Here is a 15,365-nt window from a genome sequence, read left to right as displayed (position 1 = left end):
GATACGCGGCAAAACCGATATTACCCACTCCTACTTGAGAGTGATTCAAATTTTAAACTTATCAAGGGACCGCCTGATAAAAAAAAACACCTACAGAACATTTATTCGTTAATAAAATTACAAACGTCACTCCTTGTGACTTCCTCTCTAAAATCACTTAATTATTAAATATTTAACGAGTTGACAATAGTGTTATAAAACTATTTTATTTAAATAGTTCCGACGACTTTCTTGAGATCCTATAAAATATGTTTTAATTATTATTTTTGTATGTTTTAAGCATGATAAAATAAGAAATTTTATATAAGCAATCATATTAAATCGATATCAAAGTCAATAAATAATGTACAACCCAAAACAGACGGCCGAACTGACGTGACAATGACATTTGGCGCGCTAAACATGGCGGATTTTCGGCCTCATTAGACGGAGACGGAGACATTTACGTATATTCATGTTTCATTTTATGTACGCACTGAAATACTGTTATATTGTTTTCCTGCGAGTTAAAGTGCTGAGTAAGAGCGAGATAGATATATGTTTATGTATGTGCCTTCAAAATGGGTGCTATTTATATAAGCAATTGTACGTATAGAACAATATGTCGTGTCCCTACTATATAGGTCTATGGTGTGACGTCATCTGGCCACAAAACATGGCGGCTTTAGTGCTGTACAAAAGATTTCAATGTTATCAGGTTTTATCGATAAACGTTCTTGGCTCATTTTATTTTAAATATTGTTGAGTATTATTTATTTGTAGAATTTATACTTTAATGGGAAGTGAGTAGGTATATTGTTATGTGCAAATATGATATGATTTAGATGGGTGAAATCTAAGGCAAGTTCGTCCTTCGAATTTGCCAAGTAAACGATATGATGATTTTTAAAAGTTGCTACACTGATTTTATAAAGTTGTCGTTTGTCGCAAAACATAAAGATATGGCGTAGTTCAAAGCCATCAGCCCATTTCTAGCATGCTAAATGTTATCGTATTTTGAGTACGTGTTTTTCTTAGACTATTACAATCTATTTTAATTGTTTTCCTGACTCTAAAGTCCGTAACATACTATCGTAGCGCACCCCAAGGAAGGTGCGCCGCACCATTTGAATCACTTTCGCTTGAGAGTGATTAAAATTTTAAACTTATCAAGGGACCGCGTGAAAAAAAAAACACCTACAGAACATTTATTCATTAATTACAAACGTCATTCCTTGTGACTTCCTCTCTAAAATCACTTAATTATTAAATATTTAACAAATTTACAATAGTGTTTTACTCACTGCGGAATAAAACTATTTTATTTAAATAGTTCCGAAGAGATTTTGTCGGTAGCCTTTTTCCCGAAATATCTAAACAGAATGTCTAAATATGTTTTGATGACATATTTTAAAGTGGTATTTATGATTAGTGTCATGATCAATAGATTCCGACCGAAAAATGGATTTTTCGGATGAGGGCTCCATAATGAATTTAAATACATATAGATAATAGTTTTAGGGCATCGACTTTCTTGAGATCCTATAAAATACGTTTTAATTATTATTTTTGTATGTTTTAAGCATGATAAATTATGAAATTTTATATAATCAATCATATTAAATCGATATCAAAGTCAATTAAATAATGTACAACCCAAAACAGACGGCCGAACTGACGTGACAATGACATTTGGCGCGCTAAACATGGCGGATTTTCGGCCTCATTAGACGGAGACGGAGATATTTACGTATATTCATGTTTCATTTTATGTACGCACTGAAATACTGTTATATTGTTTTCCTGCGAGTTAAAGTGCTGAGTAAGAACGAGATAGATATATGTTTATGTGTGTGCCTTCAAAATGGGTGCTATTTATATAAGCAATTGTACGTATAGAACAATATGTCGTGTCCCTACTATATAGGTCTATGAACGGACCACACTACCTAGTTTGTAGAGATAAATAGGTAGGTACGTATCATTAAGGCACAAACAGCATGGTATAATCTCGTTTTGTGACAGCTAGGAAATAACAAAAATGAAATGGGATATCATATTTTCAACCAGTTTTCATTTTACATATATATTATATATCATTAAAATATTAAAAAGAAACATTGCTAATTTTTATTTAATTTTAATCACACATAGTATAGTAGTTTGATTAGAGAAAATTGGTGCGTATACTAGACTAAATTATCACAACTACTATTAATTTAGTTGTAAAAATTTTTTTTGCCAGTGTCCCGTTTTATATATAGTTGTTGCAAAGTACAAGTGCGCGTGGTTTTATTTGTAATTGTAATCATATACACATATTCGCCAGTGTGTGTACCCGACGCCGACGGAGCGATTAGTAGCGAATGCGTTGTCAGTTGCTATTGTTCACGAAGTACGGTCAGCATGTCAAATCTTAAAAGTGAAAGAAAACGGAAAGTAATTCCTGGTGAGGTAATATTTTTTTTTTTAAACTTGTCCCTATAAATCGATGTAGTTACCAACATGTAACTTATACATATATCTAATAGGCTAAAAATATCATTCCTGCAGCGGAGGGCATGCAAAGGTAGATTTTGGGTTCGTTAAAGACAGGTTCGTGGATCGCATTTGATATTTTAATTTTTTTCTTGAAAACTATAAGGCGTATCAAAAAAGTTTAAAGAAAGTTTAATACTTTAAAAAAAATACCTATCAATTAAAAATATTTATGTACTGTTTCCAGGGACGTGCCATTATTGCCTGCGTGTACCACTTTCTTCAAGAAGAGTATAATTTTATGAAAGCGAACAATATGTATAATAGTGATTTGAGTCCTTTGACTAATATACGGAAACGTACCGCTAAAGCTACAGCGATAATTTTTTTTTTGACCACACCTAAAAAGTAAATAAAAAAATACTTAAAATATTAAAATTAGTGTAATCCATAAAATAAATTAATGAATGTTTGTTTGCTAACCATACGTTCTCTTACGCCTACATTGACGCGTATACAAATTGGTCACTCATCAACTAAGGGCGGCGCGCAGTCGTACTTTGCAACAACTATACTAATGGGACATTTTCAATCTATTTACCAAAAAACTCACTTATATAACACAATATGAATTAAAATTATGATGTCCATATTGTGGCATTTGTTACCCGAAACAAACATTATGCATAAACTAATAAAATGTTCTGCGAATAAAGTTAAATATATTAGAGATAGAAAGCAAACAGCATAACAATAATCATTGTAAATCTTAATGCAACTACAATTTACTATAAAAGCACTTACAAATTGTGAATCCAAAAACAATAAGGCTAAGTGACAAATATTCATTGATCATATAATTTTTAACTTGTTGATATCACGATCGAATATGAACAAGTTATTGAAGCTTTATAAAATTGGTAATTACTGGTAGTTGTGTTCTGTGATCCTGCATGGATAGGTTTATAATTTTTATATTGCATAGTTTTTTTTTTTTATTGCTTAGATGGATGGACGAGCTCACAGCCCACCTGGTGTTAAGTGGTTACTGGAGCCCATAGACATCTACAACGTAGATGCGCCACCCACCTCGAGATATAAGTTCTAAGATCTCAATATAGTTACAACGGCTGTCCCACCCTTCGAACCGAAACGCATTACTGCTTCACGGTAGAAATAGGCAGGGTGGTGGTACCTACTCGTGCGGACAAGATGCCCTACCACCATTAACACCTCTAATTACGCAAATTATAATTTTGTGGGTTTGATTTTTATAATATGATGTTATTCCTTCACCGTGGAAGTCAATCGTGAACATTTGAAATTGTACATATTTCATTAGAAAAATTTGATACACACCTGAGAGATTCGAGCACCGGTGCATCGTTACACACGAATCACGAATGCACCGGACGTCTTACCCTTTAGGCCACGACGACTACAGAGTAGGTACTATTATATTGCTTATTTCCGCTGTGAAGCAATAATGCGTTCTGGTTTGCAAAGGGCTACCGTTGTACTGTAAAAACTGAAAATTGATATTGGATCATTAATATTCTCTCGACCGCTAAAAGATCCTCCACTAGATCACACTTAATATCCGAGAGGCGTCTCCAACACTAGACACTGAGACTAATACTATTAATTGGCAGAAAAAAAAAACCATAGACAATACACTAACAAATAGCAAAAGGTGAAAACTTACTAATGTCGAAAAGTCGAAATTAGACAATAAAAATTTGTTTGTTTTCAAGTGCATAGCAAATTTTCAATTGAGAGTATGAAACATTTGTATATTATATAAATTAAAGAAATGAAAGTGTCATGCGAAATGGATTCGCCTTATCTTGTTTTGAGCACACTTCAATTCTAACAAACAGTCGAATCTAAATCCAAACACCTTAGATACAGATTGGAATCATCAGCAGTTTCATAGCATAGCTCATTATTACTAGGTACTTTACTATCGAATTAACTAGGAACATTTCTTATTTTCAGGACGCGTCTAAATAAATTCCAGATGGAAATGAATGAACTTAATAGTTGTGATGTGCAGGAGAACGCGGAAATGAGGTTAGCTAATAGAAAAGACAGTGTAGTTGAATCATATCATTTGCGCCAACGCTCATGCGTTTTTATGTTTATAATGAAACAAGAAAACATTTCTAAATTAGAAAAAGTTTATTTCATTCTACTTCCGATTTCCTGTCAAGCTCATCAACAAAATGGACAAACAATTCGCGTTTTAAATTAATTTTATTGATTTCAGTGATGCTCAATCAGACGATGTCGAACCGTATATATTAGTCAAAGATGAATCAAACAATATTACAATCTTTAAAGGTAATAAATAAACTTAGCCATTGCTAACTGTTATTGCAAAATTAGGTGAAGAAAACATTTTAACCTTAAATTATATTTACCCTATGGCACCAAATGGCACTTAAAACTGAGCGATTATCTCTAAATTTTTATAAATAAACAAAGTATATTGCTTTAAAAAGTTAGATTTGCTGTTGTAATTAATTTAAATGTTTTTGCTTAATCATACATTTTATGGGATAGTAATTAATTGTTGTAATTTTATTTCCAGGAAATTCACAAATCTTTCTTCCTCAATTAAACCACTGCACAGAACACTCTGATCTCTTTTTATTAGAAGACGATACCCTCGTTAAACCTGGAGATAAATTTGCCACACATGATGATTTTGTGCAGTACATTAATGAAAATGCTAAAAGATGGTGTTTCTATTACAAATGTGTTGACTCGAGGAAGGCTACAGAACAAGAATCATATTTATATACATGCATTTACCTAAAAAATAAAGAAAAATATGTTAAAAAGGGTATCAGAAAAAGGTAATAATCAAATTTTTGTCAATAACTCGATTAAGGAACTACTGGTGGTAGGCCATATTATAAGCATGCACTGGTAGATATCACAGTCCTGCCTATTCCTTCCTTAAAGGATTGTTCAGTTTGGAGGGTTATACCACACAACTGAAACTGGCCTCCTATCTCAAGTAGAGTAGATGGTATGGATAAATAAAAAGTAACATCTATGTAGATGGAACATTTAAGTTACAATAATTCTGTGTTGTTTATTAACACATCCACCAGTAATCCAAGGACTAAAATAAGCATGTTGAGTAATCTTTTTTGTACTTTTATTAGTTAACCCTAAGTAGAACTCGTATTGACAAAAACAAATTTAAAATCTTCAGAAATCCGGATTTTATTCACGTTAGACAAAGAGATATAAACATGTTCTGTATAAATTTATAACAAAGTCCTGTTGAAAGTTTTGGCCAATTTGAAGAATTTCTTCAATTTGATATTTAAATTTAATTAGTTTTAGGAAACACGACCACAATGCTTGTTGAATTGTTTTGTAGAGCGATTCAACCATAAAGCTGTAAGCCAAATCGAAATATATCATAAACATGTGTTGTGTCTGCTGCACCATATGAACTTAATGAAATGATTCAAAAACTAATTACAAGCTACCTCAACTATTTAATTTGTTTTTAATAATTTATAGATATTTATGGCTACAGTCAACTAAGATGTTATAACAATGTTATGATATTTAGAAAATGTGCTAGTCACCAGCAGCTTATTGTAGATTTAATTAAGATAAAATATGTTACCTAGTACACATAAATAATGGCTAATCATTACTGAATAACAACAAGCCCTTGAAACTTTTTGATAATTTTTCTTTGTGATAATTTTGAAAATAATTCAATTTAAAATTATCATAGTACATGAACCTGCAAGTGATTTTATAGTACCATAAACACCTGCATTTGATTTTATAGTACCATAAACACCTGTTTTGAGTTTTATAGTACTACTAGCGACCCGCCCTCGCTTCGCTTCGGAAACATTAAAACACACATGAAACAAAATAATAATAAAAAAAAAAAAAAAAAGAAGGCTATGTTCATCAGGGACAATGTCGGCTTCTAATGGAAAAAGAATTTTTCAAATCGGTCCAGTAGTTTCGGAGCCTATTCGAAACAAACAAACAAACAAATCTTTCCTCTTTATAATATTAGTATACATAAACACCTGCCTTTGGTTCATAGCAATAATAAAAAATTCCATTTCAATTCACATTTATTTTTCTAGGACCAATAATTTAAAGACTGACTGTCCGTGCAAGATAAAACTGAGAAGATTACCTAATGAGGACGAATTGACGGTGGTGTTTGTTTGCAATCATCATGACCATCCTCTTTCTGAAGAGGAGTTCTTTAAATTGCAACACGGCAGACGTTTGCCGCCATTCGTAAGAGAAGAGGTGAGAACACACAAAAAATTAATTTGTGTTAATTTTAAACAATCAGAAGTTTATTTTTTCTATGTACTAGTTTTTAAGACTTGTTGCATTTCTGGTACTGTTTTATTGAGTAACCAAATAAAGAAGACGACTTTGAACTCTTCAATCAATTTGTGGCATTTTTCTGTGTTTTTAGCATTAGTACTGTAATTTAATCCATACTTCTATTCCAGATAATGGACATGTTAGCTTTAAAAGTGAGTCATGCAAAAATCAGGAAATATGTTCACATGGAGACTGGGTTTAAAATGAGTCATTCATTTTTCTACACATTGGAAAGGAACATGAAAACAAGAAATATTAAAAGAGACATACCACTCACGAGGTTCAATGAATTGTCTGAAAAAATTAAATGTAAGAAAGTTGCTATCTAAAATAATCTCAGAGCCCATAAATAGACTTCACCTAAAATACTACGAATATATTTAATTTTAAAATAATTTCTCTATTTTCTGTTCTTGTTTCTAAAATCTTAAGGGGATCAGATACTTCATTTATGTGTTGTTTAGAAGTGCTTAATTAAATTAATTGAATTAAAACTGTACTACACAATTGCTTACTCAAATTTCAGTGGTTGATGCAACATATGATGATGATGAAGACTATACCAGCAAAAAACTAGAAAATAGTAAGTATTGAAAACACTAATAAAGTATAATAAGATAAATTATAATAAGAGAAAATAGATTTAAAAAAACATAGGTTCTAATAATTTAGTAATGCACATATTGTCCTAGTGGGTGTAAATATCTAAAAATAATCACAAATAATTCTTATAGGCTTAAAGAATCGTAAAAGAATAAATTTTGATGATAGTCCTGACTATTTTCTAAGTGAAGATGATCTTCAGGAATCGTTTAGATGCAGTGGCGACGAAAGCATTTGGAATGATGAATGTGAACAAAAAAGGTATTTAAAATTAGTTTCTCAGATATTTATACATAACTGTACCGTTAAAATTATATATACAGAAACTTTTAATTGATTTTTTTAGATCTCCAAAAAAACAAAAAAGTAAAAGAATTCGAACCCAGAAGTACAACATGAGTAATAATGATCACGGAATAGTTGAAGACTCTATAACAGAAAACAGTATAGACGAGAACTATATTGCTTATGAAACTGTTGTCGCAGACGAGGAAACCAATGTTGACAGTAAAAAAAACACCAAAAGCATCAAAGAATCAAATGATTTAGTTACAGAAATAATAGGCAATGATGACAACGCTTATGTGATCAGTGAATATGTCGAAGATGGAGAATCTATAACTTACATCTATAGCAACCAAACGATTGATCCTGAAAATGGTACGATCGGCTGTATAGACAGCGAGGGTAATGTTGTATACAAAAATAATACTGCTGACGGTACCACAGAATTGATCGATTACAATAGTACAGAAGTTATAGAATATTTAGAAGATGTAGAAGGTATTAGTGAAAACGACCCCAAACCTGGAACATCCAGTGCTCAAGCACAGGAAAATGGAGCGAACACGCCGAATTCGCAGGTCCTGCCTGTATTCGACGTGTATATGAAAGACGGTAACGTTACCGGTTTCGTTTTAAATGATGACGCCATACACAAATTGAGAAATGACGCCAGTGATAAGGCTGTACAAACAGAAGACAATATGAGGTAAAACATATAGAACTGGTACTGTACAGTAAAAGTTCTTTATTCGTATTTACACTATTCGCGGGTTAAAAGAATGCGACCCAATTCCTATATTCGCGGCTAAAGATTTATTTTTTCGAGGATCTAATCGGTACATAGACACTGATAAAAAGGATTCCTATATGTAGTTAGATATCCAACCGAATATCCTTTGTAAACGCTCTTTTCCATATTCACGGTTTCTGTATTCGGGGCCTATTTATGAAACATAATTATACCCCGCAAATAAAGAGCTTTTACTTTTTCATATACCTTAACAGAGGTTTTCCATAATGAATCGAACGATTTTCTTGTTTCCAGTGAACCTAATTTAAAAAATATGCCAGAGTTTCGCAAATCGGACGCGATCACAGAAAAAGTAGGCGACACAATACTGAGGCACGAGTACATACACAAATACAACATCGATAAATACATGTTGCAGCCCTATTTCCCGAAATATATCGAGATGCTCTCGAAGGAACTCCGATTGAACGTTTTGCAAATGTTCACGAACATTTACTTGGAGAAGGCAATGTTCAAAATGACGACTACACAGAAAGGGAAAGAGGGGAATACGAAGATATTTTATTTAACGAATACACCTCGTACTGGAAGGAGGTCAGGCGATGTGGTCCCCAACGGAGAAGAGTCTGGGCGACTTTTAGTCGACGTCCTGTTGCTCAGAGAGAAAGTAAGGGAGTTGAAGAGGAAAAATCAAGAGCTGGTAATCATCAACAAACAGTTGGAAGAGTTGACGCACGCAAATCAATATAACAGTTGAAATTGATTTCGTTGTTGTGGAATTGTTACGATGAGAGTAGATGATAATATTAGTATTTTTTTAGATTAACTATGCTTCAACAGTTTTTTTTTTAAACAAATTAGAAATATTACATCTCTATGTTCGTTCTTAAAAAGGCCAAAAAAAATATACGAAACCACGCCAGTTGGGTCTTTATTTGTAAATATTGTAATTACGATAATTGATGTTATTAAATAAGCATTTCTTTTAACTTGTAAGGATTGTAAAATATAGTTATTTAGATTTTTTAATTTTTTTATGAACTTCCCTTTTTTTCTTTGAAATAACTAACACAAATAAAGCAGAAATAAAGCAGATTAGAAACAATTAAAATCTTCAATAAAAAATCTCTGTCTACCTGGTAATTAATGATTATTGAAGGTCAAAGACACCGCAACGTTAATACCAGAGCCCAGTGTGCTTAGTCCGAGTTTTTAACGTTCTCGATAGCGTAAAAGTTAACTCAAAATTGTATGCAGTTGGAATAGCGCCCATAGCGACAAACGTTCCAACTCCGTACAAATTTGAGTTAACGCTTACGTTATCGAGAACGTTAAAAAACTCGCACTAAGCATACGCCATATTGTATTAGCGATTGTCCAAACTTCAATCGGAGGGAATTGAATCAATGTAAAAATATGAGTTGTATGGTTTTGGTGTGTATTCGCAATATCTGTCTGGGTTGGAGGAATTGCTATTGGCCCAGAAGTCATTCCATATTCACTAGAACGGGTGGACAAACTCGTCGACTACAGTTACCTGAGCACCCCTGAGGGCTACCCACCTACTCTCACCAGCTCAAAGGTGCTCAAAGGCTGCTTTTGCCGTTAAAACCGTTTTTGATTGCACAGGAAGGACAGAAAGGTTTATACAAGTGCTTTATTATTCTGCAACGCGAAACAAATGATCGTTTCCAGGCAGAAATAAGCATGATTTCGACACAGCTTAAAAGCACCACCAGTAATGAGATAGGTAGTAAATTAAGAGTATAGTTCTTTGCTTTCTCTGTACGAGCATACAGAATTCGTCGCCTATAAGACTATGTTATTGAAAATTAAAAAAAATGATAGTATAGGCTGGTGGACGAGCTTACTGCCCGCCTAATGTTAAGTGGTTACCGGAGGCAATAGTCATCTACAATGCAAATGCCGCCACCTACTTTGAGATACGAGTTCTAAAGTCTCAGCATAGTACAATGACTACCCCAACCTTCAAATCGAAAGCCATTATTGCTTCACGGCAGAAATAGGCAGGGTGGTGGTACCTACCCGTGCGGACTCACAGTAGGTCCTACCTCCAGTAATGTTTGATTTTTATTACACGATGTTATTCCTTCACCGTGGAAGTTAATCGTGAACATTTGTTAAGTACGTGTTTCATTAGAAAAATTGAAGTCTAATTTGTGTTGTATAACTGCTGCCCCTAATATTAAAATACGATTTTATAATTTCTTCGTAGCAATAAAAAGCAAAGTGGTTTTACGGCAGCATCCTGGTAAAATAATTTGAGAGCATTCCGGTCCGATTTCCATTGAGAATCTTTGTCTTAAAAGACGACCTCTATGAGAATAGACAAAAACACGATTACCAACACGGGACTTATAACCTACATCATTACGAAACGATTACAAATCTATTATTATTTGAATATACCTACACTGAATGAACTAGGTTATCAACATAATTAGACTGTAACAGTCTGATGATAATATTAAGTCTGTTGGCTGTTGTCAAACAGGGGTGAAAGTATCACAGCATTGTTTGAAAGCTATTGTTCCGAGCTCAATAGGTAGGTATGTCGTGTAAACCAGTTTCGATCATGTTTTGATAGTGACGAAATTATTTATACCTACTAACATGATGCTAGGTAAATCCGCTATTACTTACTCAGTTATATCACGGGGCTGAATCATAGAACAGTATACTAAAGAATTGTGTTGTTCTTTTTAAAATTCCTATCTTGAAAACTTCAAAGCCATTTTCGCACAAAAAACATTTTTTTATTCAAATATCGTGTAGTCCTCCTCGCATCGTTCTCTTCGATGGTGAGGATCGTAATGTCCATGTAACTATTATCTGTTGAAGATAATCTACTAGCAACCCCATTTTCCAGCAGCGCGGACAGTATCCGCGTCCTTGGACGGACCTTGACCAGACCACGGAACTCATTTCTTGTTTAAGCTGTCATCTTTTACCTCCAAATATTTCTGATAATATGTTCGAAGTATTGAAGAATCCTAAGGATACAGACGTATTGAGACGTGAGACGACAGAGTATTGACGCATTTGTTCAGTGTGCTTTCCAGGAGATATGGGACAGAGTCTACATCCAATATAATACAAAAACTTTAAATTAGATCGGATTGAATCGTAGTATTTTTTACAATTGTCGGTTTTAATAATAGTCATAATGTAACGAATGATGGTATTTTAAAAAATTATATTTTATTATTTTCTGTATGGATTTAACATAATACTTAATATTTCAGGTGGCTTATAGAAAACGATTACACACAATGTTTTCATTGTGCGAGTATTCTTTGTATAATTATTGTATAGTATCCAAAAAATATTATTAGTATCAGGATTTTGCAAAATTTCTTTCACTAGTCCATAGATGTCGCTACAAGATATATTTTAAGGTTTAAAGCCCGCATTTACCTAAGTCTTGTAGAGAAGAAATAGCTTAAACGCAACCTTCGTCATTGTCATTAACAATGAAAGACTTATAGCATACCTATTAGATTAGTAGAGACATCGTTTACTTTAACAGACAGCACCAGAATATATTATATTATTATTACATATATGTTACCTTTTTGCTGATAGAATAACTAAAAAAAAAACGTTTGTTTCTAAGCTGCATACTAAAAACCAGTGTGTCAAAATTAAGCAAGAAGGCGGATAAAATACTGCCCGATTTACATACGCTGTATCCGTAATAATGATCAGTAAGATAGTTTAAATAAACGATAGTTAGGAAAGTGTACGCAAAATTAAAATTTAAAAGCGTATCTTACTTTTTATACAACTCTGAATACATAGTCCTAAGAAATAGTATAATTGAAATGTCCTTCATTCTATTATACCGAGAGGAAGGAAGAATCAACTGAAAGTTAAAGGTCACATTTGACGGTGTCCTGGCAATTACAACATTCTCCGTAGATAGGCATTCGAAGTTCGTTGCAGTCAGAATCGAGGTCGCAAACTTCGACTCGCTCGACACTCGTTGGTATCGACACTTCATGAAAGTAAGACTATTATGTGCACGCATATGATAAGTTCAACACGGGGTTGCTGTGTTTTTAGATTCTCGGAATTCATGAGGATTTATTAGATTGATTTCGCGATACACTAAACCACTATACTAGATAAGGTGAGCTGTTTTCTTTCAGGCCAGCGGATTATGATTTTTTTCCTTAATTATTCATTGGTACCTTAAAAGGCTATTCCATATGAGAGAATTTGCTAACACTAGTCCTAAGCTGTACAAAATCTATCACCGGATCGGAATCGCGACCCACTGACAAAATTCATCCGATCCGGCGAGAAACTCGGTGACACTCAAGACAGAATTCTAAATTGTGTTTTCATTGTTCTAAAAGTTATTTTTAACAAACGAGAGACTACTAGACGGATTACGGTTGTAATTTTTCTATATAACTAATAAAGTACCTAGACGTTTTAGCAGTCAAGTAGTAGACTATGCCCTAGATTTTTTTAATTATCTACAGATCGATATTAAATCTGGTCCCTTATTCTATTTCCCATCCCCATAGATATTCCAGATAGAGATATCCAGAAAAAATATATAGTACTACCTCTTCTTCTTTTTCGTCTCCTTCTTCATTACCGAAGGTCGTATTCTTGAAACTTGACCGTGGCCTGTGTCGTGAGCTGTTTCCACCTCGTCCGGTCCTCGACTTCTCGTAGGGCGCTTGCGACTGACAGCCCAGTTAGGGTGTTTATTTAGTCACACCAGCGGTTAAGTGATTGGCCGCGGGGTCTCTTTTCTTCCACCCTGCCTGTCACAATCACTTCGCGTAAGCTATCCGGCTGTTGGCGGGCAATATGACCGAAGTAGCTCAGGATACTCTGGTAGCATATTATTGAGAGCCTGACTCGGATGCGAAGCTGATCTAGAATAGGCTATATGTCTTAGAACTACCTACTTAAACAAAATATTAGAAATATATAAGCTCCAGATTTTTCAGTTTCGTACTTCTCGCATCTCTGTAACAACGAGTAGGCGAAACGTTTGATAATCACATTCAGCATACGCATGATGTAACATCGCACCTTTTTACAACGTCAAATATCTTTTGACCTATGAATAGCGATGCTGTTCAATAGATCACGGGTCACAGTAAATTTGCAGTGCATGATAAAGTTAGGCAAATAATTTTATAACTTCCGGCTTCATACGCTGCAGCCGTCGATTTGGCAATTCGCCACAGTAGAGACATTTAAAACGTATGAAAGTTGTACAAAAGATACGGATTGAACGGCAAGTGGGTACTTAGAGTTACGTTCACGGAATTTGTAATAATAATTCTGAATTAATTTTATGTTTGACGTAATTTTTACCTGTACTCTAAAATTAATGGTCGAAAACAACACTTTTTTTGCTATAAGCTTTTATTAGCAATTAAGCAATGATTAATAAAATAATGAATTGTGATGATCTGAAAGACTGTAAGATAACTACGTGCGTATATAGATGTTAAGGCCTATATAAGTTCACTCTAGACGGTACCACCAGCCCAAATTTGCTGTAAAGCAGTCTTGAGTCCTATGGCGTAGAGCACGACCTCAAAGTTAGCTTATAGAAAGCTCTGCACAGAGTAGTCTGGAGAGACATGCTGGACCAGGCTAAGGCCCACCCTGGGCTGTAAGGCTAAGATGATAATGAGTCTTGAGTCCTGGCTGGATAGTAGACCCACCGATACATAATACAATAGAGAATCTATAGGCTCCGGAAACCACTTAGCACTGGGTTACTCTACATATATTATTGACAGATTAATTACAATCTCTCGGTAATTCCTGTATCCGAAGTAGTTTGTTAGTTAGCAACTAAAATTCTAATTGCTCTATCTGGCATACATATATACTCGTAATATCAAGATTTGAAATTACGCGGCGCGACTACTAAGTCACAACTTTGTTTTTATTAAATTGGAAGAAAATTAAAATGCAAGGCGCATGAGCTATCCCGAAATACCGTTAGTTGAAACAGAGCAATAGTCCAAAAGTATCGTTAGTTCAGGTCGAAGGTTCGATTTGAATAATAAAATATCGAACTGGATAATGAACTAAATAAAAAAGTTTAAAGTGGAATTTATATTTTCATCAATATGGACATAATTTATTAGGCACTTACAGTAAAATTTATGTATCATTCACAATTAAAAACACTACAAATACCTCTATGTGACATCTATGTAACATGCACATACATTATTTATATAGCGATAAGTTTTAACAAAAGTAACTTTATATTCTTAGTTTCCAAAGTTACTGTGCATCTTTCCAAATCTGAGCTGAATGAAGTCTCATTGATTGTGAGATCATTTAGAATAAAAAGCATAAACAAGGGTTGATATAATTGTAATTAGCGACTTAAAATAATGAGTAAGCTGTAATTTTTGCACAAAATTAATCATTTCCATTTCATTTCCAGTTAACTATTATAAATAAAACTTTTAATTTGTAATTTCGAAGTTTTTTAAATTAGTGTATAAAATGGAGAGTGAAAATTGTTAGGTTTTATTGGAAATTTCCACAGACAGTAAACATTATCTGAGACTACCTTATTTTTCTAAAATTACTTGCGGGTTTAGATTTGAAGTAGAACAGCCTATACACAAGTGGTATTTTGACGTCGTGTAGACGGTAGCAGTATTGAAGTTACTGTATCAATGGGATCCGGTAGCTATTTAAATTCAGGTGAAACTTGTATCGCCAGCGTATTAAGAGCAAAAAGGTACTAATGTAATTTATTGTGATAGGGATGTAGGATTGGTAATAACGGAACGTATGAAAAGAGTGTGGAAGATGTGTGAAAGAGTGCTAAGATTTGAGTGAGAGAAAATGGTAA

At 33.7% G+C, this 15,365-nt stretch overlaps 1 protein-coding gene across 1 annotated transcript; it reads left to right on the top strand.

The window, feature by feature from the left end:
* The first annotated feature begins 4,097 nt into the window (after positions 1–4,097).
* LOC101739413 (uncharacterized) lies at positions 4,098–9,517 on the top strand. The gene is made up of 10 exons (XM_038016049.2): positions 4,098–4,150; positions 4,456–4,530; positions 4,727–4,800; positions 5,051–5,318; positions 6,594–6,765; positions 6,978–7,158; positions 7,376–7,432; positions 7,584–7,713; positions 7,799–8,443; positions 8,783–9,517. Exons 2-10 carry the CDS (start codon positions 4,478–4,480, stop codon positions 9,243–9,245), a joined length of 2,043 nt encoding a protein of 680 aa, XP_037871977.1. The 5' UTR covers positions 4,098–4,150; positions 4,456–4,477; the 3' UTR covers positions 9,246–9,517.
* Positions 9,518–15,365: the final 5,848 nt, after the last annotated feature.

This window comes from Bombyx mori, chromosome 15 (assembly GCF_030269925.1).
Source record: "Bombyx mori chromosome 15, ASM3026992v2".
Lineage (NCBI taxonomy): Eukaryota > Metazoa > Arthropoda > Insecta > Lepidoptera > Bombycidae > Bombyx > Bombyx mori.
Note: the sequence above shows the minus strand (reverse complement) of the source record. Positions and strands in the feature narration are given on the sequence as shown.

Bases quoted from the DNA above. Each gene is read 5' to 3' on its own strand.
- LOC101739413 (XM_038016049.2), top strand. From the start codon at position 4,478: ATGGAAATGAATGAACTTAATAGTTGTGATGTGCAGGAGAACGCGGAA. The intron at 4,801-5,050 runs GTAATAAATAAA...TTTTATTTCCAG, and splicing joins CAATATTACAATCTTTAAAG to GAAATTCACAAATCTTTCTT. The intron at 7,159-7,375 runs GTAAGAAAGTTG...CTCAAATTTCAG, and splicing joins ATTGTCTGAAAAAATTAAAT to TGGTTGATGCAACATATGAT.